Source organism: Schistocerca serialis, chromosome 1, assembly GCF_023864345.2.
Source record: "Schistocerca serialis cubense isolate TAMUIC-IGC-003099 chromosome 1, iqSchSeri2.2, whole genome shotgun sequence".
NCBI classification, from domain to species: Eukaryota; Metazoa; Arthropoda; class Insecta; order Orthoptera; family Acrididae; genus Schistocerca; species Schistocerca serialis.
The window spans coordinates 91,840,135-91,865,164 of NC_064638.1; the positions used below are offsets into that span (position 1 = coordinate 91,840,135).

The following is a 25,030-nucleotide window of genomic DNA, read 5'->3' on the forward strand; positions in this document are numbered from 1 at the left end:
ATATCCCTTGCTCACCACTGTTATTGAAATGTAATGATGACCCTCAGTGGAGAAAGCAAATGTAGTAACTAACAATTTCACAGTAAATAGCTACTCCACCTTCACAGAATATGTGGGAGAAAAACATGTTATCTAAAATAATTATTATTATTGTAGCAAAGATATGGGTGGCCCACTGTAAACTTGAGGTCTTATAAAACTGTTTTTCACTTTGTGCCCATTACAAAACCTGAATTCACAAAATTAATTTTGAAACACTTTGCAAAACATGTACTACAAACCCTTTCCTGAATGAATCTTAAAATAATTGTTATTCTGCCTTTTACTCCATGTTAAAATGTACATCCACACAAAGTAAACTTCCCAGAACAAAAAATGCAGAGAATAAATGTCAAATGTGTGGAAGATAATAATTCATACTTTGATTCCCTAACATTAGTATATACAAGACACCAATGTATTTCATACAATGACACCTCTCAAACATCTTCTTCACATCCACAACACCCACACATCTTTTAGTCATGGGCCTATATAACTTTACCGCAAATGCTGGTCACCATATTACAACACAAAATTTAACAGTGGATAAAGTTTTCATTTTGAATCAGTTAAAAGCATGATACAGTTGTTCACCGATAAATTTATTTAACATATAAAAAGTTGCATATAAACTATTAGGCTCAAATGAGAACATAAACAGCATTTTTTGCTTGGGGGAAAATACTGATAGTCATCATTTCTCAATCTATTTATTTTTATGTACGGCAGGAACTACAGAGTTCAGCTTTTAATAATATAAGCTTTGTACAAAGTGAACTCTGTATTTACCTTTAATTTACTGCACTTTTTCACAAAGAAGGAAAAAAATAGGCATAGTTTCATGTTTACATGCAAATAAAACTTTAATCCCAGTGTGGGATAAATAAATAAATAAACAGATTTTAAATATAATTCTGATTCAGACCATTTAAACAAACATGTCACACAACAGAAGAATGTTTGCTATTGAGAATGTTTGTACGGCTGCACAAAGGATCACTGCTATGGCAGCAAATTATTGTTAGCTAAGCATCTTTGTGTACCAGATGTGAGAAAACGTTAGTGTACAGAACAAGGCAATAAGTAAAAATCTTGTCTGTAATGTTCTTCACAATGAGAAAATATATTCAGAGGTGTGTACAGTACATGTTTGACAGTACCGTAATAAAAACAGACGCTTACTTTTGTATGCACATGAACCTGTTAAACTCTCAAACAAAAACGGCAAAAGCAATGAAGAGATTTTAGTACTATCTTCTACACCAGTATATATACAGACTGACTGAATAATTCCACAGTACAGTACTAAAAAGAAAAAAAAAAACACACAAACGCTGTGATTCACTGCACAGAGTGCATGCCACCCATTCATTACGCTTTTTCTTCTTTCTCTTTATTGTATCGTTCAAGCTCTTTTAGAAATTGTGCTTTCGGTTTCATTACATTCGGTCTATCACCACGACATTTGGGGCAAAACCATTTACCTTTGGGCTTTGTAGCAAGAGCAACACAAGAGAAATGAAACCACTCTATCGGACAGAGGTCATTATCACAGAGGATCATCTCACCATACGATATTTGGTCACACAAACAATATGTTGGTTCATCGGGGTCGATGGCCAGTTCATCATCTTGGGGCGGGGTATCTTCACGCTGTTGTTGTACTTGCTGTTGGGACTGTCGCGATTTACGTTTTTTCTTTTTGCTTGTACTGTTACCTTTTTTACTGTTGCAAGTTGCGTTGCTAGACGTATTTCCACCACCCGTACTGCTTCGCGTTGCTGCAGGTTCCGGGACAGAAACTTCTGATGTGTTAACAATATCCAAACCTGTGACACTTTCAGTTAACGTACGTCTAGCGCGTTTAGACTGTCGTTCCCCAGTCCCTGTACTTGTGCTACCACCGCCTGCCACACTGCTGGAACTACCATGATGATTGTGAGTTTCGCGATTAGGCTCATGATTTTCCTGATCTTTCCGAAAATCTAGATTTCTATAGTCCAGATCTAATTGTCGAGATTTATTTTCAATTAGATCTTGTATTTGTTGGACTATCTGTAATTTTTCATCGCCCACTTCCTGAGCAGCAATTAAGGACTGTTGTATCCTAAGCAAATTACGCCGCCTGGCACTGGAATCTCCTTCCGAACGCGAGGATTCCTGATGTTGTTCCACTTCTTTCAAATAAGCCTGATACGTTACATCCAGCTCTCTCATACGAGAAATCAGCCTCTGTAAATCGTCCGGAAGATTTTCCACACAATCCAGGTAATTCTCTACGTAAGTAGCGGAGTATAATGCTTCAACAGCAGCTTGATTCAACATACTTACTAAACTAACTACCACTAACACCGCTGTCTTAATACGACACAACCATTGACTGCCATCAATGACAACAACCACATTCAAGAACAAGAATAGACTGTACCAAAGATCCCACTGTAAAGATGGCACCAAATCCTGGACAGTAAACGAAATGTCGTAAATGTTTACGTCGTAGATACTAGAAATACATGTATATTACGTTTGTGATTTGACAAAATAACGCACATATGACACAAAATTTTCTTATACTCACTACTATGAATTAAAAATAATTTTACTGTGAAAAAATGAGAAAAGCCTCTTGCTATATCGTTGGCTCTCTCTGTCATAATTTCTGAAAAGTCAAAGTAATACCGCAAAATAGCAACAAAGTACGGTGAGCGGGAGAATTGAATGTAGGTCGAGTTATTACAGTTTGCATTTCGATATGTAAATGTTTTAAAAGAGAAAGCATGCCTATTGGTCGCTTTTAAAGATATTAAAAGATACGTTTTCACTGTATAAAACATTATCAATTCATAGCAACAAGCTATAAGTATAGACTTCTACATTTACACTCCGCAAACCACTTTGAGGCACGCGGTGAAGGGTTCCTCCCATTGCACTCTAACGAAAACCGAGATAAAAAGGACTAAGAAATGTACCGCTGTCCTATTACGAGTATTAAGATAACGGCTGCTCAACGGAGCCAACATTCACTTGATTTCGTATAGGACCAATGTCAACATGTCTGGCGTACAGATCGCGGTCATTGAGCATCAATAATTACATTTACCCATTACAAGACAAAAAAGGAAATCACACAAAAAATTCTATGTATATATCACTTCACACATACTGAAATCACCAAGTTTTAAATATGGTGTAAGCTATCATATGCTATAAATAAAATTCTACCAGCTTGATTTTATTTATCATTTTTGGTACAGGTATGACGGACGTAAGTTATTAGACCACTATAATCGTGAACCTTCTGGGCAATTCCATAGCTTTTGTCGTAAGTCAATGACAGATTTTGAGCCGCTTCTTCAAACGATTGAACCCAAAATAAAAAAAAGAGAGACACGTTTTGGATGGAGGCTATACCTGCTGAAGTTTTTTTGGCAGTGACACTTCTACTTCTTGCTGCAGGAAACAGTTTCAAAAGCTTGATTTTGCTGTTCAAAATATTCACTCAAGTGAACGAAGCTACGATGATGGAAAGCAATCACAGCTCACGCCAATGTGTGGTTAGCGTATCGATATTGCCTCAAGGTTCTTCAACGTCGAAATACCGACAAGCGACGGATTCGCGCCAAGATTGGGGCCAACGTTGCTTCCATTACTATTTCATCGATCCACATATTCGGTCAGCTCTGTTGTCTCCGTTGTGTGGATTCGGCCTAAGTATAAGCGATTTATACAGGAAGTTACTAAACTCTACTTTAAAGTAGTCCGTCATCTTGGCGAAATACTTGGTGTTCAATAGGAAAACAAAGCACTACGCCGTGAAGTATGTCAATTTATGTGAGAATTTACCGTCATTTCGTTTAAGTGTAAGTTACATAACGCCAATAAAAATAATCACATACTAGCGCTGCAGAATATTTTTTTGTGAAATTTTGTACTATATAACACAATATACCCTCTGCTATGCGTCTCCCGCTGGTTTGCAAAGTATAGATGTAAATATTAATAACGATGATGTCGAAAAAGAAAATACTGGATAGAGGGAAGTGACGGTTTACTTTATATGCACAAGGCACAGACGAAAGAGTGATTTCACTAACCGGTATTATAGTTCTGAATTACTGTACCTACACAATAACTGTTTTTAACACAAATTTGCAATTCTCCCCAAATAAGTACTTATTTTAGAGAAATCTATAAATAAGAAATTTATGTTATTGAAAGAGACATTTATGTCAAATTTGGACACCAAAGGGCAAAATTAACAGACAAACAATATATGCCACAACAATAACTTAATTAACTCTGTCAGTGAGTGGTAGCCGTGAGGTCTCAGGCGTCTTATCACGGTTAGCACGGCTCCCACCGTCGGAGGCTCGAGTCCTACCTCGGGCATGGGTGATTGTGTTGTCTTAAGCGTAAGTTAGTTTAAGTAATGCGTAAGCCTAAGGACCGATGACCACAGATGTTTGGTCCCATAGTTCTTACCACAAATTTCTGATTAATTCTGGTGGACAGCAAATAGTTAGCAATAAGACTTAAAAAAAAAAAATGTCTGATGGGTATGGCGTGGTTGGTCGTACACGACTGTTTATTCAACTAGAACTTCAAGATTTTTATTTTAGCTCTATAATAATATTAGATGTCTAATTCTTTAATAATATGTGTGCCTTACAGCTCTATCGTACACAAAAGGTATCCATAAATAAATATGCTTTTCAATTTTGTGCCTAAACGCATTTTGTTCGTGGGCTAATTTCTACACTTACTGCCTATCTACTTCAGGGAAACGATAATAGAGAAATTACGGAAATCACGAATGAGAAGTCGGAATTTTGATCTCCCCCTCCACTTCCACTATTTACTGATATAAGTCCAGAGATGCGATGGTGCCCACTGCCCACTCACCGAGTGCGTTGCGTTGCATCAGGTGACGCACCAAGTAAAACAAAGGACTACTAGCATTCCAGAGGAACGGGATTCAAATCCCCATTTGCCCATCCACATTTTCCAAGTTTCTTTTTTTTTAAGGACAGAATATCCATCTTTTATAACTACTCGGCGACGTGAAGCTAAACCCTAATTTTGGTACCTGTCGAATACGTTGCGTTCTTAGGATTCACTCCTCACTTCTTCGTAGCCTACATGGCGCAAAACATTTCAAATACTGTTATCGGCGCTTACTTCTTTCCGATCATGAGAACATTTCATTTCGCGTATGGTTCTTCATTTGTTTTCTAACTGTATGCCAATACTATGTATTGGCAATTTGACTACATTGATTTCGTCGTAATCGAAGAACTGAATAAAACATTGAACAATAAAATTTGTTAACATCATCTCTGGCGCACTGAAGTGTGTCTATTTTGCTTTGGAAATGGAAGACGTAAACAAGGCTGCGTGAGTATCAAATAAGAATTTCGCTGGTTTGCTAAGGTCATTGTAGTCAGTGCTGAGTGCTAATAGATGTTGAATTGTTGCAAATGTTGAAAATGTGATAAGTACTGCATTTTATGAATGGCAGTCACAGTGTCCAAATTGCGACTGCTCGCAATGGAAATGATTTTTAATAAAAGGAACACTGCTTGCCTTACGTATTGTGAGGTGTAAATTACATGTACCTCATCTACAACAAATAAAACTTGACCTTTAAAAACTGATCCCAGACGTTTAGTTCGTCGCATTATATTCCACCTAACCAGTATCATTGTGATGCAACACGAATTAGCCTCCGAACTTTTCAGTGACATTTTTACGCCCAGAATAAATCGTATTACAGGACACGTCGGTAAAACCATTTAAACATTTCAGTTTTTATGCTTTTTAGAGGTGCTTTCAGTAATTTTTAGGCGTGGAACGACACGTTTTAGTATGATATAATCAAAACAAACAAATCGTTACAAGGAGCTTACCGATGTCATTTCCACAGTCTGTATCGTTACATGAAAACTTAACGTGACTTTACTGAGAAATCGGTCGTACTGTTATTTCACCTCAGTAAGTTAAAAGTTTGGAGCGGCGCTAGTTAAGCTTCTTTATTCTCAGCCATATTGACACGTTAGAAATAAGCACTGTCATTTCTTATGAACTATACCAAATTTATGCTATTTATTTTTATAACATCTGAAGAGAATTACGCATTTTTACTTTATTTTTATTTTATCCATATTCTAAACCTATGCAGTAGATGTTATGTAGTGAGCATACACACGTGAATACGTACATGTATAATATGTAAGCTATTGTATGGTTTTACTGCTTAATCTATTATATGTATATTGTCTAGATTAATCAAAATGACGTGTCCTATATTACAAGAACATACCTATAGGAAAGGCAGTTTACTGGACAAATAAAAGTCACGGTGACAAGTTCATGCAGAATTTAATTATAAAAAATTTCCTAAATAACATTTGTTTATTTGCCCTTGGACGCATTTTTGTACAACACACACACATTTAAATCAAAACACACAGTTGGCATGGTTGAAGATGTTGTAGAAATGAAACGTTTTTACATGTGCGTGGTTTCATGTTCCATGGATGATTCGCGCAATAAATCATAATGATGTAGCCCTACAATGATTCATTTTACATTTAAATAGCAAATTAATTTGTTAATGTGGCTGTATGTAGACTTTTTTTAACATAAAGTGTGAGTTAGTAATTCCTATCCTTCACCTTTATGCATTATAATAACAGTAATTTTTTCTGTGGAGTAGGAGGAATTGTCAGGGAGAAACTGTTTCAATTTGTTTCAAATTTTACTTTGCTGTTGTCAGACATGTTATATCATGGGAGTAAAATTTTTTGTTACAGCATTGTGCATCCAATGTTGTGCAAAATACAACCTTAATGAGGAGTACTGAATGTCATTTTTTTCATATGGTGTTGTAATTCTACTGGTATATCATTGTTGCCTTTTAATTGCCGTACATTATTTACTGCAAACTTCATGCAGAAATAAATATTCTGAGAAGTAGTAGTCAGAAGGTCTAACTCTTTAAACAGATGTCTACAAGGTGATCATGTGAGAGCACCATGTATTATTCTTACAGCATGTTCCTGAACAATGAAGACTCTCTTAAAGATAATTACCTCAGAACATAATTCCATTTGACATTATTGAATGAACATACTCAAAGTACGTCAACTTACTGCTTTGTCTTTCCCCAGGATTTACAGTGATTATAAGTGAAAATGTGGATGAATGTTGTTGTTTTAGGAATTTCAGAACGTGTTTTTTCCAGTTTAAATTCTCATCAATCTGGATACCTCCAAATTTTAAGTTTTCACTCTATGTATTATGTCCTCAGCATTTGTTAGTGTTATCATTGGTGTAGTGATTACAGATATGCAGAAGTGAATATGTTGTCTCTTTCTGAAATTGAGAGTGAGACCATTTGCACAAAACCAGTCAATTATACTTTTAATAACACTGTTTTCCATTCCTTCTGTTGCTGTATGTATGTTTGGATTGATTACAATACTAGTGTCACCCACAAAAAGAGCATTTTCTGGTTATTGTATATTAGGAGAAAGATCATTTACACATGCAAGGAACAGTGATGGACCTAAGATTGAGCCTTTGGGAACCTCATACGTGATTTCTCCTGAGTCACAAGAATATCCCCCATTACATTGGTTGAATTACTAAGTACAACTTTCTGCATATTTTAGTTAAGTGTGATGTTATCTATTGGATGGTTACACCTACGGTTGCATAAAACATCAATTTATCTAGGAGATTATTGTGATTTGCAGAATAAAATTCCTTAGATAGAACATAGAAAAGATATTATTGTTGCTCAGGTGGGATGCTACTCCAGAATACATCACCCTCTCAAAAATTTTCGAAAATGATGTCAGTAGTGAAACAGTTCGGTAGTTATTGACATCTCTTCTGTCATCTTCTCCTTCTTCTTTTTTTTCCCATGCAATACTTTAATCTCTCTTGTGATACATGGCTTTTTACACAGCTATTCAATGTCCTTTTTGATTAGCTGTATGTCAGCCTTTGGTTCATTACAAATTTCATCCCAGGTCATCTCTTGTAACCTGTTCTTTAAAAAAATCTGTTCTGGAGTCTAATTATTTTAACTGATTTCCTCGAGGAGTATCTATACTGTAAGGCACTATCTTATTTACTCTAACTAATTGTGCATCATGATCAGAAAGAGTATTTGTCAATTGGTATACAGCTATTTGAGTTTCATCAAACAAAACATTATCAATAAGAGTCCTGCTGTCTATATCTACCAGTGTTCAAAAGTTAATTGCTGATATCAAATTATAGGATCCAAGCAAGGTTACCAGATCGTTTTTCCTATCAGAATACCATAGAAAGTGTATGCTGCAAGCAGCACAGACTGTTAACTGCTGGTTGCTGTCTGACAGATAGGACAGTGAGGACTCTGTATTCCTCATAAAAAGTTTTCCAGTGATGATCTGTGTGTAGTTACAATTAAAAGTGAACAATTTTTCCGTATTAATTATCAAGCACATACCTCAATGGCTGATCACTACACAATCTTACTTGCCTTGATGTTTTTGAATTTGTGTTCTCTCTTAATATAGGTAACAACTCCTTCTTTTCCCATTGAATAAGTTCTGCTTGAGAAAGATGCTAGAGTGTAACCTTTCAAACAGTGGAAAATACAGATTGGATTGTAATAATACTATGAAAAGGAAAGTTTCTACTCGCCATATAGTGGAGATGGTGAGTTGGAGATAGGCACAACAAAAAGTCTGTCAGAAAGTGAGCTTTCGGCCTACTAGGAATTCATCATAAATAGACAACATACACACACATACTCACACAAATGCAACATGGCCACAGTCTCTGGCTATAGAAGCCAGACACTGTAATTTTTTATATTCAGCTGTTCTAACACTCTGGTTACATGATGCTCTGATATGCACAGGACCTCTATCTTTTCAGATCTCTAAATTTTCCAAAAAGGCAAGAAGCCCCTCGTCTAACTATGATCTATCGTAGAGTCCTCGAACAATAAACTTTGCCCAGTTCTTGCAAAACTCACTGGTCACACCCGTCTACAAAAGGGGTAGTAGAAAGAATCCACAAAACTGCCATCCAGTATCCTTGACAATGATTTGCTGTAGAATCTTAGAACATATTCTGAGCTCAAACATAATGAGATAGCTTGAACAGAATGATCTCTTCAATGTCAATCAGCACGGATTTTGAAAACATGTGAAAACCTACTCATACTTTTCTCACATGACATACTGAAGGCTTTGGATCAAGGCAACTAGGTAGATGCAGTGTGTCTTGATTCTTGAAAAGAATTTGACTCAGTACCACACCAGTGCTTATTGTCAAAAGTATGATAATATGGATTATCAAGTGAAATATATGACTGGACTGAGGACTTTTTGGTAGGGAGGGTTGTCTTGGATGGAGAGTCATTGTCAGATGTAGCAATAACTTCAGGTGTGTCCCAGTGAAGTGTGTTGGGACCCTCGCCATTCATGTTGTATATTAATGACCTTGCAAACAATATTTATAGTACCCTCAGACAATGCAGATATCTATAATGAAGTACTATCTGAAAGAAGTTGATAAGATTTCAGAGTGGTGCAGAGATTGGCAGCTTGATTTAAATGTTCAGAAATGTAAGATTGTGCACTTTACAAAATGAGAAAAATGTAGTACTATATCCTATGACTATAATATCAATGAGTCAGTGTTGGAATCAGCCAACTCATACAAATATCGGGGTGTAACACTTTGAATGGATATGAAATGGAATGATCACATAAATTCAGTCATGGGTACGATGGGTGGTAGACTTCAGTTTATTGGTAGAATACTAGGGAAGTGCATCAGTCTACAAAAGAGATTGCTTGCAAATCACTCATGTGACTGATTCTAGAATATTGCTCAAGTGTGTGGGACCCATAACAAATAGAACTAACGGGGTATATGGAACGTACACAGGAAGAACAACATGAATGGCAACAGGTTTCTCTGATCCATGGGAGAGTGTCTCAGAGATACTGAAGGAACTGAATTGGAAGACACTTGAAGATAGATGTAAACTATCCTGAGAAAATCAATTAACAAAGTTTCAAGAATCGGTTTTAAATGATGACTCTAGGAATATACTACAGTCCCCTATTTATTGCTGACATAGGGATTGTGAGGATAAGACTAGAATAATTATTGCACACACAGGGGCATACAGTTAGTTATTCTTCCCGCACTCCATATGTGAATGGAATAGGTAGACACCCTAATAAATGGTACAGTGGGACGTACCCTGCGCCATGCGCCTCATGGTGGTTTGCAGAGTATAGATGTAGATGTAGAAGCTGTTCTGCCTTATTACTCAGTTCTCTAATATTTTGATGAAATAAGCGAACCTTACTTTTCTGTGTATTCTTAAGCATTTTGTGGGGCACTTTGGTCATTTTAACTTCTTCCACAACATGGTGCCTGAATCCTGATTCTAATATAAAGAAAGAACCCCACATACACCAGTAACCATAGAGATCTTATTTTGTTTTATGTGCACCCCCCTCCATCCCCCCTCCATTTTTCTACAAGAGCCTACCTATCTTTCCTTCCCCTCTCGTATTCGCGCATAGTTTGTGTCTCGTATACCCCATCTCCCAATTGTAGTGACAGGCATTGCAGTCATATAAGATTTCATTTCAGCCAGCAGCAGCCTGTTCAACTCAGTATTCACATAGCTCACAGCAGTGTTAATCTAGACATGGGATTGGTACTGTAAGAGCTCCACAAAATTCACACTACTACTCCTGTTTCATCCAGGTCACTCCAAATGCTGTAATTTCTGTCTCTAACTGCACAGTTCCCTGCTATACTCACTGTAATAATCTGCCCCTCTTTGTCAAAATCTTTACACAAATTAAGTATGTTCTCTATCACCTGGCCAAGACTAGCACTTGCCTTCACAATACTTGTGACTTGGTACCCTGTTCCTAAGTTGTCCTTCACCATCTTGAGATGTGGCTGTCCACATAGCACACTCATCACATTCCTTGTTAACAAATTGGAATTATGAAGGAAAGAAATACTCAGGTAGAATCATTTAGGGTTTGCAAATCAATTATTTTCTCCTGTTGTCAATTGGTGTGTTGTGTTTCATTTGACTCTAAAAGGTCCAAGTAAAATTAATGAAAAACATGAGAGGAAGTAGCAGAGAATATTTCAGTCTGGCCTACAGCTCTGCCGTGGCTACTATATATCAGCAAGACTGTTCTCTTTTACTCCCTTTTGGTATTGAACGGCATTTAGTTCCTTTGCTAGAAGTCTGCTGCACTGTACTGTGGTCTACAGCTGGATAAAGCTCTTCCTCTCCTGCTTCAGGGAGTAAATCAGGCTTGTTAGGTATTGCGAGCTCAAATGTGGGTGAAGAAGTTAAATAACTAACCCCCTTTTGCCCATTACTTGCTATCTTTACTGAGTTCTCACAATCCTTTTACTTCTTCAGTCTGTCTGGTTGAGATTTTGCATAATGTAATTCAGCGTGAAGGGCACAGATCTTTGCCTGCTATTCAACTATTCTCTTTTCTTTAATGCACAGCCTACAGTTCCATGGGAGAGCCTTGTTGAGTTCCCCATTCAATTCCCTGTTACAGACACCCCAGTGGACTTCTAATCCACAATCTACACGTACCACTCCCTGGTTGACTACTCTACAGCAACACCCACATTTAACATCCATTGCAACACAGATTAAACACTTAAAAATAGAGTTAAATTACTTAACACATTTTACACTACACAAAGTTTCATTATTTGCAAGCCGCAAAAACTAGGCCTACAGTTAGTGTTTCCATTGTATGATGTAATGTAATAGTTATTTATTTCTGTTTTAAATAAGAACTCAGCACTCACTTTTATAGTAGGGTTTATTTCTTTTACAACATTCATTCCACCAATTTATTTCATATGTAAGACAATTAACCAAAAACAAAAGTGCTGTGTCATTGATAGATACACAAACATCCCTCACCCCACACAACAGCACTCCACCCACCTACCTCACCCCAGTACACTCACCGTGGGGCAGGAAAGAGCTGGCAGTCGACTGAGCACAGTGGAGAGAGACAGACATATGCATGTGAGTGAATGTGTGTGTCTTTGTGTGCATGTTTTTCCTACAAGCTTGAAAATGGAAGTGCATTCTGAAAGTTGGCCAAGCTCTGTGCCTTTTGTTTGTGTACCTATTGACAAGCACTTCTATTTCAGTGAGTCAGTTCTTTTATTCCTAAATAAGTCATTGTTCTCAACCAGTACTTTCCATACATTATGATTTCATATTGATTTACACACATACGGATAAAAAATTCAGATCCAATGTAAAAATATCGATCAGGCAAGAAGGTTGTCAGATTCCTGTTAAACACAGAAAGAGGCTTCATATTTGTGATTTATAACAGCAGGGAGTTGTAAAGTTGAAAGACTTGTTTAAACGATGAGATTTTTGAGAGAGTTGTATACATCCTTTAACTTGGAGTTTCATTATCTGTCTTGTACCATGATCATGGAAATTCACATTTTTGCTGAATTTTGCACTGATAGTTTTTACAAACTTACACATTTCTGTTGCACTGATGGGGCAAAAGTCATGGGACACTTCCTAATATCTTATTGGACCTCATTTTACATGGCATAGTATGGCAACTAGCTGTAGGATGGACTCAAAAAGTCGATGGAAGTCCCCTGCAGAAATACTGAGCCATGCTGTCTATAGCCATCCATAATTGGGAAAATGTTGCCACTGACCTCTTGATTATGTCCTGTACTGTCATACATATTCAATGACATTCATGTCAGGTGATCTGGGCGGACAAATCATTCACTTGAATTGTCCAGAATGTTATTCAAACCAGTTGCGAACAGTTGTGGCCTGGGGGCATGGTACATTGTCATCCATAAAAATGCCACTGTTGTTTGGGAACATGCTCCAACAAACATTCCGTGCTCAAAGTGTGCTAATTCCCGTTGTGTGGCCACAATCATGTGGGAAACCTTTTCACTTGAATCACCTGAGTATAAATGACAACTGTGCCAATGCACTGCCCTTGTGTATGTGATACTGCTGCCATATGTATATCTGCATATAGCTATACCATGACATGTCACCTTAGTGTATGTAGAGGCTACCAAAAGGTAACATGAATGCTTTTTGGTAGAAAGGTCTGTACTGTCAGTTGGTTTTGTATTGTTCATAACTCTCATCTTACTCTTCCAAATGAGGAGAATATCTAACCTATATGGGGAGTTTCCCCAGAATATGATACCATACTGTGTTACTCTATGAAGCTGTGCATAGTGAACAGTCTCTTGGCGTGTGCAGCACACAAGGATGCATAAGGCATAGCACACTTTATTCAGTTATTTTAAGTTATCTGTGGTCCATAGGACTAAAAATCTTGTTTCTAACATAGGATGTTTCACAGCCACACATGTTCATACAAGAAATAAACTTCGTAGTACTCAGATGAAAGGTCGGGAAGCTGGTTTTCTTTGTGCTGACTGTCAGGTTATTTCTTTCAAATTAATCATTCAACTTACATATACTCTCAGTTATGGTCTCTTGGAGCCTATGGCCATTTCTAATGCCAAGGATGGTAACTGATACCATCTGCAAATAATGTACTGCTAGTGGAACTGAAGTTCAACGGTAAGTTGTTTATGTACAAAAGGAACAGAATTGGTCCAAGTATTGAACTTTGGGGCATGTCTTATGCCATAGCTCAATAATCAGAGCAGTGACTTCAGATTATATTCTTGGTCTTTGTGTTTCATTATTACTGTTTTCTGTTTGCCAGGTAAGAGCTGAATCAGTTCACAGGGATGCCTCTGATGCCATAGGACTGCAGTTTATCTAGTATAATTTTGTTGCCTATGAAATCAAATGCCTTCGACAAATCTAGGAAGGGCCCAACTACTTATATGTAGCAGTTGTCATGGATTTATTCTTCTTGAAACCATGCTGAGTAACATAGAGAATTTTGTTCTTTACACAAAATTAATTACTCTGTGATTAACAAATCTCTACAGAAGTATACCAAACATGAATAAAATTATATGGGTGTTTAATTTTCCACATTATCTTTTACCTTTCTTAAAGACTGGGATAACTTTTACAATCAGGCAATGTGCCTGTCACAAAGATGTACTTTACACAATAGAGTGGGGCAGCTATTGTGTTTGGCTAAATGGCTCTGAGCACTATGGGACTTAACATCTATGGTCATCAGTCCCCTAGAACTTAGAACTACTTAAACTTAACTAATCTAAGGACATCACACAACACCCAGTCATCACGAGGCAGAGAAAATCCCTGACCCCGCCAGGAATCGAACCCGGGAACCTGGGCGTGGGAAGCAAGAACACTACCGCACGACCACGAGCTGCGGACAGCTATTGTGTTTATGTAGTTCTTAATGATAAAATGTGAGATGTCATTGATTTCAAATAGTGTTTGCTCTTAAGGTTTGTCTTAATATAATTTCACCAACAGTGGTTTCCCAGAAGAACGTGGAGGCTATAGAAATTTTTATTTTATTTTGTGTATTGTCTGTGGGTTTTTTAATACTTTGTGGTAGTTTCTTTACAGTACTTCCACAGTAGTTGTTGAATATATTTGCAATTCCTTGTGGATTAGTGACTCTGGAGTTGCTGCAAATCACAGTTGTGTTTCAATAGGCCTTTGCTTTGTTTTTATCCTTGTTGTTGTTGTCACTGCATTCTCTTTGTTTGAGAAGTTGTCATTAGCTATTCTCTTGGTTTATGCTATAACTTTTTAACGAAGTTTGACAAATTCCTTAACATATTTACCTTTGGGGGGGAGTGATTGTTATTTTTTTAAGCACTTCAGCAATCTCCCAACCTTTTGCAGGAAATCTTTGTCAGTTGTTATCTGTGCCTTCCTTTTAGATTCTTTTGATTTAACATGTTTCAGATTGAGAGTAAAAGCAATATTGAAGTACAAGAGAAGTTTATTTAAGGAGGACTCCATTTTTATGTCTGTATAATCAGCTTCTTATATTTCGTACCATTTCTCTGATGCTAGGAAATTGTTGAAGGTTTTCATATATTTGCTGTAGTAATGTCTTACTTCAGCTATGTGTCTTTTGTTGCAGCTTGAAAGGAGGACATTTGCAATGTACAGGACTCGGGCACAGAGGTCACTGTAGCCTGTACCCACATGTTCTATAGGCTGATGGAAACAGTTTGTAAATGTCTTATCTAGATTTGTTTTGGTATGGTTTTTTGCATCTTTAGGAGAAGGTCATAGTAGCTTTCAGACAGAGTGAGCCTGTGAGATATAATGTAGATTCTCCCACCTGACCTCAAGTTTAAAAATCAACATTAAAGTTCCCATGGAAAATTAGTGCACATCCTTTTTTTTCTTTTTTTTGGGAGAAGTTTTCTTAGGAGTATTGAAAGATTTTTGAGAAAGATATTTACATTACCCATTGGGTAACAATAAAAACGAGCCATAATTACATTTGTGTCAAAAATTCTGATGGCACCTAGCTCAAATCCTTATTTTTTATTTAGGTAAGCAAACTGGTCAAAATTTTTATATTTTACAGATTTTTTTATGTAAATATGACAACACCTCCACCTCCTCACTTTTCCTGCAATGAGGGGATGCTAGTGTATAGTTAGGTATGTTATTTAAGCAAATTTGGTCTGATTTCAGGCAGTGTTCTGTAATGCATAGAACATTTACATATTTCAAGTCTAATCAGTGTCTGCAAGCGTATTTGTGGTTGACTGCTCATTCTCACAGTATACAGTAGAGTTATTTCTTTACTTTTGGGCGGACATATTGGGATTTGTTGTATGCCTTCTGCAACACTGCTACACACAACTAATTAGAACAAGTACGTAATCATTTGTTTATTGCAACACTCGCTCAGACGTGCATCCAGTTCATATAAAACATTAATGAATTTATCCAGGCTGAAACTTAAGTTCCATAATGGACAGCCACTCACAGAAATAAAAAAAAACTGTCCAGTTGTGGTGGTCTCAAACATTGTCAGCAGTAGACTCCAGGCCAGTTGCTAATGTGAGCTAATGTGAGTTTCAGCCTGTGTAGCTCACTGGGTTGTGAATTATAAAGCCACATGGCTTACTGTACTGAATCTGCACAATAGACTAGTGCTGCAGGCAATAACATGCTCTCCGGTCATTGTCTCTGCAAACGGGGTGATGCCACTGTTGCGTGCAATTGGCACACGTGACGAGATGAGGCTAAATAGAGCAGTCTCCAGTGGTGTCATCTGGGAACAACCACTGAAATCCTCACTGTTCTTGGCATTTTCTTGATATGTACATGCTGACATGCTGCTACGTCAGAGGGGTGGACTACCTGGCAGGGGTAACAATGTGGGATGCAACACTTCTCCCTCTCCTCCCCCCCTCCCCCCCTCCTGCCAAAAATAGAGACGCTAATCCTCTTCCGTGGTGCGGTGGATGAAGTACACCTCCGTCCTGGCCTCTGTGCTGACTCTGCTGGGTTCTGTGTCCAGTCACCCAGGTGAAAAGTGGTAATTGGCGTCGGTAGGCTCCTGCAGTACTGGAGCTCCATATTCCCCTTCCAGAGCAGATGCATTGCCCACACCTAGAACCAAAACTTGACTATACTCTTGGAAGGAAGACATTTATCAACATGCAGTCATAGTTGATCAAGATGTTTCCACTGTGTCTTCATCTGCCATCAATATGATGTATGTGGTGTTGTCCAATGACAAACCATTGTCCTCAGCCACCGTTCCTTCTTTCCTACAACTGTACTTCTGAATATGAGGCCTAGGCATTGACCTCACCCTGCCGATGGCTGTTGTCCTATCTTCAGGTGATGGTGTTGCCCTGTTGGGTACCCTGAGAGACAGAAAGGTCCTCTTCATTTGACTGTATAACATCTCCTCTGGAGATGCATGCTAGTGGGTTGAACTGCTGTAAGAAGAAATAAAGAAACAATAGTAAAGTGTCCTCCAATCAGTAGTCAGCACTGAGTTTCTTCATTTGCTCCATCCAAACGAAGCGTTTAGGGATCCCGTTCGGCTCTGATTGGAACAGCAAGCTGCAGAGGTGCTCTATCCCATGGGTCATGCGTAACGATTGCTGTAGGGAGACCCTCTGTGGTGAAAATCTTTTCCATAGGTGGACTTTTGAGATGTCCCAATATTGTACATTCTGACTATATAGGGTTAGCTGGTGTAGGTGTTCACAAGAATGAGTCATTTTATGCTCACAAAGAGTCTGATGTAACGGAGTTGGAACTGACTCCAAGGCTCTGTTACCTCAGGCCAAGACAAAGAAGAGTACAGTGGTGCACTGACCACATTCTCATTGTGACCTGGATGTGTTTGCCAAGATCTTGAAATGTGAAACTCAGCTGCTGGAAAAGATCAGTCCATGAGGTTAGCCATGGTATGTGATTTTGTTACTCGATGCAGGGCATTCACTTTTTATGCTTGACACTCATCAAATTATGTTCTTTGATTTGAATTTTCTGCTCGCTATAATTTGTTAGCTCACCATGACAGTTTTATAACTGTGGAGCACCAATAAAAGTACCGTCAAACTGGTTTTGTCATTATTTTGATTGTAACTTTTGTATATATTGTTAGATTAAATTTATTTTTATGGAAGTGGTAGGGTATATGAGTAACAAATAAAATATTCCAGAACCAGAATGTGTATGTGTAGGTATATTTATCTAAGGCAGTTAAATAAAGTGTCCGAAGTCACCCCATGGATTGGGGTGATTTGCACCCATTCTTCTCCTGGCAAATTATTATGAAATTTCTTCTCTTTTCAGCCAGATTTATCAAGGTAGCCTTTAAGTAAATATCTAATATCCAATTTAGTGAAGGGAAATCCCCAATCCTGTGAATATCACGAACAGCTTTATCTAAAAGTTCCGGGCCATAATTATACCATCTGTAGCACTTCTCCTGCTCTTATACGTTCTTGGCATTGTCTGAAATCCCCAATGTGCAGCCTTCAAGATACCTCGCTTCAACATTTCTTCTTCTTTATTTAGCACTGGCTGCCCTCCCATTTATTTAGGATGTGCTTTCTGCAATTTATTTTGTAGGATTGATTTAGGTATACCATACAAATCTCATGCTTTTCTGTACGATAATTTACCACTGTGAATATCATGAACAGCTTTATCCAAAAGTTTTGGGTCATAATTACACCGTCCTGTAGCACCTCTCCTGCTCTTATATGTTCTTGGCATTGTCCAAAATCACCCCACACAGTACACAGTTTTACAAAAACCGTCATTATTTTATAACCTTGCACAAGAAACTTGACAAACTTGTACAGAAGTTGTCTCAATGCTATTAGCTACTGAGCCCATCAACAATTGTGGTTACAGTAACTTCCCGCTCGGCACAACAATCGAAAATTTCCACTTTACGATAATGCATGGATTTTTAACACTGAGACTGTTCATTAATTATTCACCTAGGGAAACAATTGACGCAAAATAAAAGTTGTGGAAATAGATATATGCAATCTTGCGCTTAAAATAACTGGCGCACGGATGTTAAAATAAGTAACTCTTTGTTTCTATGCAGTGGCAAAGAGCAAATAAGCCATACTGTCCGAATTCGCCCCAGTGTCCAAAATCACCCCGTTTGATGGTACCTGTAACACTGTTTATGGTAGTCTTTGAGGAGCCAGTGTCAAATTAAAATTGAATGCTGTGTTGATTTAGCTCAACATCTCCAAATATTACTTTATCACCTTGAGAAAGATTACTGTAAACCTTATTTTCAAAATCATCAACATTAGATGCAAACTTATCCACCATACATTCAGTGTCACCTAATCAAGCACTGTACTTGGCAGTGCAGTATTGCTTCTGTAAACAAACCCTTCCATTATGACCTTGTTTCCAATAGTATTAGCACTTCATGTTTTTGTTAAGCTCTGAACAGAAGATTTAACTGTAGAAGACTGATGTTGAGTGGATCTTGATCTGCCCCCATTTTGAGGAGCAGAACTATTCCGAGACCTATAGTAGGTTTTACCAACCCTTGACCTTTCTGACTGAAAGGTGTGTCGCTGAAAACCCTATATTCCTTTGTGTTTGAGAACCTGTTCCATTTGCTTAATCTTTTCACAGGCTTTAATAACCAATAAACACTCTGCTAAAGTGGGATTATTTAAGCTAATAAGATCATTATGCAATCCTGTGTGTGTAGCACTACACACCGGAAGCAGCTACTAGGGTAGCAGAGTACGTGTGGCGTGCACACGGGGGTTTTTTAGGTTAGAGGGACCCCCCCTTGGGCGAAACGATAAAATACCTGACGGCTTACCAGAGAGGACATTATCATCGTTGATAAAGAATGTCCGTCCTCAGAGACCAAAAACAGGAAAAGTTAACGTAATATTGGTAAACTGCAGGAGTATCCAGGGCAAGGTTCCTGAATTAGTATCTCTTATTGAAGGAAATAGTGCGCATATAGTATTAGGAACGGAAAGTTGGTTAAAACCGGAAGTGAACAGTAACGAAATCCTAGACACAGAATGGAATATATACCGCAAGGATAGGATAAACGCCAATGGTGGAGGAGTATTTATAGCAGTAAAGAATTCAATAATATCCAGTGAAGTTATTAGCGAATGCGAATGTGAAATAATCTGGGTTAAGTTAAGTATCAAAGGTGGGTCAGATATGATAGTCGGATGCTTCTATAGACCACCTGCATCAGCAACCGTAGTAGTTGAGCGCCTCAGAGAGAACCTGCAGAACGTCGTGAAGAAGTTTCGTGATCATACTATTGTAATAGGGGGAGACTTCAATCTACCAGGTATAGAATGGGATAGTCACACAATCAGAACTGGAGCCAGGGACAGAGACTCTTGTGACATTATCCTGACTGCCTTGTCCGAGAATTACTTCGAGCAGATAGTTAGAGAACCAACTTGTGAAGCTAACGTTTTAGACCTCATAGCAACAAATAGACCGGAACTTTTCGACTCCGTGAATGTAGAAGAGGGTATCAGTGATCATAAGTCAGTGGTTGCATCAATGACTACAAGTGTAATAAGAAATGCCAAGAAAGGAAGGAAAATATATTTGCTTAACAAGAGTGATAGGGCACAAATCGCAGAATATCTGAGTGACCACCATCAAACGTTCATTTCTGAGGAAGAGGATGTGGAACAAAAATGGAAAAAATTCAGAAACATCGTCCAGTACGCCTCAGATAAGTTCGTACCGACTAAGGTCCAAAGCGAGGGGAAAGATCCACCGTGGTATAACAATCATGTACGAAAGGTACTACAGAAACAAAGAAAGCTTCATCATAGGTTTAAGAGTAGTCGAATCATAGCTGATAAGGAAAAGCTGAACGAAGCGAAAAAGAGCGTAAAGAGAGCAATGAGAGAAGCATTCAACGAATTCGAACATAAAACATTGGCAAACAATCTAAACAAGAACCCTAAAAAGTTTTGGTCATATGTAAAATCGGTAAGCGGATCTAAATCCCCTATTCAGTCACTCGTTGACCACGATGGCACCGAAACAGAGGACGACCGAAGAAAGGCAGAAATACTGAATTCAGTGTTCCGAAACTGTTTCACTGCGGAAAATCGTAACACGGTCCCTGACTTCAGCCGTCGCACGGACGCCAAAATGGAAAATATTGAAATAAACGATATCGGAATTGAAAAACAACTGCTATCACTTAGTAGCGGAAAAGCATCCGGACCAGACGAGATACCCTTAAGATTCTACAGTGATTATGCTAAAGAACTTACCCCCTTTCTATCAGCAATTTATCGTAGATCGCTGGAAGAACGTAAAGTACCTAGCGACTGGAAGAAAGCGCAGGTCGTTCCCATTTTCAAGAAGGGTCATAAATCAGATGCGAATAATTATAGGCCTATTTCGCTTACGTCAATCTGTTGTAGAATAATGGAACATGTTTTGTGTTCTCGTATTATGACGTTCTTAGATAATACAAATCTCCTTCATCATAACCAACATGGATTCCGCAAACAGAGATCATGTGAAACTCAGCTCGCCCTATTTGCCCAAGAAATTCACAGTGCCGTAGACACTGGCGAGCAGATTGATGCCGTATTCCTGGACTTCAGGAAGGCATTTGATACGGTTCCGCACTTACGTTTAGTGAAAAAAATACGAGCTTACGGAATATCGGACCAGGTTTGTGATTGGATTCAGGATTTCCTAGAAGAAAGAACACAACATGTCATTCTTAACGGTTCAAAATCTGCAGATGTAGAGGTAATTTCGGGAGTACCGCAGGGAAGCGTGATAGGACCTTTATTGCTTACAATATACATAAATGACTTAGTTGACAACATCGGTAGCTCCGTGAGGCTATTTGCAGATGACACGGTTGTCTACAAGAAAGTAGCAACATCAGAAGACTCGTACGTACTCCAGGAGGACCTGCAGAGGATTAATGCATGGTGCGACAGCTGGCAGCTTTCCCTAAACGTAGATAAATGTAATATAATGCGCATACGTAGGGGCAGAAATCCATTCCAGTACGATTATGCCATAGGTGGTAAATCATTGGAAGCGGTAACGACCGTAAAATACTTAGGAGTTACTATCCGGAGCGATCTGAAGTGGAATGATCACATAAAACAAATAGTGGGAAAAGCAGGCGCCAGGTTGAGATTCATAGGAAGAATTCTAAGAAAATGTGACTCATCGACGAAAGAAGTAGCTTACAAAACGCTTGTTCGTCCGATTCTTGAGTATTGCTCATCAGTATGGGACCCTTACCAGGTTGGATTAATAGAAGAGATAGACATGATCCAGCGAAAAGCAGCGCGATTCGTCATGGGGACATTTAGTCAGCGCGAGAGCGTTACGGAGATGCTGAACAAGCTCCAGTGGCGGACACTTCAAGAAAGGCGTTACGCAATACGGAGAGGTTTATTATCGAAATTACGAGAGAGCACATTCCGGGAAGAGATGGGCAACATATTACTACCGCCCACATATATCTCGCGTAATGATCACAACGAAAAGATCCGAGAAATTAGAGCAAATACGGAGACTTACAAGCAGTCGTTCTTTCCACGCACAATTCGTGAATGGAACAGGGAAGGGGGGATCAGATAGTGGTACAATAAGTACCCTCCGCCACACACCGTAAGGTGGCTCGCGGAGTATAGATGTAGATGTAGATGTAGATAAGGATATCTCTAACTGCTGTATTGGCATATGGAAGATTGCAGTGCTGGTTTACACACTTGAATTTACAACTCTGAGTGAGACCTTGCAACATGGCAGTCCATTCTTTGAATCAGACATGGGTGATCTTTGGTGACCTGCAGGCCTGAGTCACACCCTTACTTAAACATGTGGGCCGCTTCATCGCGTGACATTATAGCAATGTTTATGGGCTAATGCATAAATTTGAATGGCACCCCTGTGCCAACAAGCCACACCAACAAATTGTGCCTCAAAACACACTTTTTTTTAATAATACATTCTCTTTATGTTCATCCTATCTTCAGCTGTTGACATTTACTTATGTGTCGTGAACATTGTTTCTTGTCAATGATAATTTACAATCCTGGTCTTAAAAACTTCTGTTGCAAAATTGTGCAGCACCTCACTCTCTCCCATGAACATCTTCCATGAGCCAGATTGAAACCAGTCACTGGTGAGATGCAGCCCATGGGCTGCATGTTGCCCACATGTGCATTAAACAATTGTCCTGATTTCTTTCATTTGCAAAATTTTCAGCTCATTTTTGCCCTTAATTCCATACATCGTATCACTCATAGGTCCATATCCAAACAGAATTGCTGCATCAAGCTGCAGACTTGAGCACCAGCAGTTGATAATAAGAAAGTTCAATTAGTTACATCACCTAAAAGTTCCATGTGCTATAAAGTGTTGCTCCAGTCTACCTATGTAGCTGACCCACTGTTTCTTTGCTGAATTAAATGGCTGAAATTCCGGTGACATCTGCTTAACATTCTCTTGCTGTCTTTCACTTTCCTCCAACCATAACCACAATTTTTCCTGAGTAGCACTCAACTTTTCTGTAGTAGCATTAATGTATTGGAATAAGTTCAATATGGGCAATGTAAACACAATTTGTTGCACCATCAAGAACATATAACAACAAATTATTGTTCTCAGCCAACTCAAAAGTGTAATGAGATGAGGCACCACCAACAGTTCCCACGAGAGAAATGACCAACGAGAATGTTTCAACAAGAAAATTTCAGCAACCAATTAGAATGTTTCCACAAGAAAATTTACAAATTCCAGAGCATAGAATGGTTATTAAGTCTGCCGAGACCCCTGTCCGTCATGTAGTCAACATCGCAAGGCAGCAAAACATAGAAATAGCTGATTGGAACACCAACTACAAGCACTTTTTTTGTAATGCTGGATAGTGTGTTTATTAAACCATTCATTAAGTCCTAGCTGTTGTGAGATCATTTGTTCCTGCTGTTATTATCACAACATTGGAATCAGATATTGTACTGCAGCTGCTGCACACTTTCTGTAAAATATCCTTAGTTTCTGTTTGCTGTTATACACATCCTACAAATGACATATTCATTACCTACACACAGACATGCACAGTTTAAATGAAATGACATCAGTACTTTAAGATCATTTTCAGAATACCTTTTGAATTTCTCTATTGAATAAAATGCCTTGTATCCAATTCACTTTTGTGTATGGTTTCTCAACACACAGTGTGATACACCCCATGTTTCTGCTGGCACCCTGTTAAAATAACTTTAAACCCAAGATGTTTATCTATCTTGTGGTGTTTTAAGTCACAGTGGGGATATCAATTTGCTGTTTTGTGTTGCATCATGTTGATGAATTCAGTGACCCAGTTTATGGTTGTTTTGTTTTTCCTTTATATGTAGCTTTTGGTAATTTTAGTCCTTTGAACTATGCTCTGCAAGACTCATTTATTACCTTTGACTCCACAGATGCATCTGATTGCAACTTTTTACAAAGTAAGATTTTTTTCTTCTATGAGAAAACTCTGTATGTTAAATAGTTGGTTAGTTGATTGAAAAAAGTCATTATATACATTGAGTAACAGGTAGGTACTAATGCATGACCTAAGTTTACTTAATAAAAGTGTTAAACATGCCAACTTTGTACATCTTTATTTGGTGTGAGTTTTCTATCCTAATTTTGAGTCAGGATGAACCCCAAGAAGCTTAGTAGAAGCTCAGACATTCCCATCATCTCTAATACTTGAGCTGAAGATAATATTTATAGTTTTTTTATGATTAGAATGCAGGTCATTGATTTGCAAGCAATATGTTGGCCTCACTGAGATAGCCTTTACATTGATCATTTATTGCTGCTAATTTTTTTTTTTTTTTTTTTTTTTTTTTTTTTTTTTTTTTTTTTTTTTTTTTTCCCCCCCCCCTCTAACAAATATGGTGTCATTCTATGACTCTTGTCCATTGGCAGTTACATTTTCACAAACATATAAAGGTAATGTGGGACTGTTGTCCTACCTAATTTACTAAACTGAATGTCATGTAGTGGGGTGCAGCATGATAGGAGCTGTATAAAGAACAGTTTCACACGCATTTAGAAATAACAATACTTCTATTTGAGCACTGAACTGCTACACAAAAAGAACATGAATTAGTCTCAAAAATTAACGGTCCTCGGAGAAAGTCACTGGCTAAATTTTATAACGCTAAATATAGGAGCGCATGGTAAGAGTGGGGGTCACTTCATAAAGTTGCTACTTTGACTCAAGGTATCCACCAGTGAAACACTGAATTTCTTCTGGCATGAGGTGCAGGATGAATGTCTCTTGTGAGAAATATTGATGGCAAGATCAAGAACAAAAGCAACACAGCTATCACACACACTTTAACAGCGGTGACAGGCAGAGTCATACAGCACCCATGTGTGTACGAAACGCATGCCGGGAATGTTTTCGGTGCAAACTTTCAGCTACTCACT

The 25,030-nt window shown here is 38.3% G+C and overlaps 2 protein-coding genes across 2 annotated transcripts in view; one reads left to right on the forward strand and one right to left on the reverse strand.

The window, feature by feature from the left end:
• Window positions 1–614: 614 nt before the first annotated feature.
• LOC126457041 (inhibitor of growth protein 1) lies at window positions 615–2,453 on the reverse strand. The gene has a single exon (XM_050093032.1). The coding sequence runs from the start codon at window positions 2,365–2,367 to the stop codon at window positions 1,414–1,416; it is 954 nt and encodes a 317-aa protein (XP_049948989.1). The 5' UTR covers window positions 2,368–2,453; the 3' UTR covers window positions 615–1,413.
• Window positions 2,454–5,289: 2,836 nt separating this feature from the next.
• Window positions 5,290–25,030, forward strand: part of LOC126462433 (set1/Ash2 histone methyltransferase complex subunit ASH2-like) — a 121,726-nt gene continuing 101,985 nt past the window's right edge. Inside the window, exon 1 of the mRNA XM_050096073.1 lies at window positions 5,290–5,436. Coding sequence (XP_049952030.1) covers window positions 5,414–5,436 — 23 coding nt within the window. The 5' untranslated portion in view covers window positions 5,290–5,413. The remainder of the gene's footprint in view (window positions 5,437–25,030) is intronic.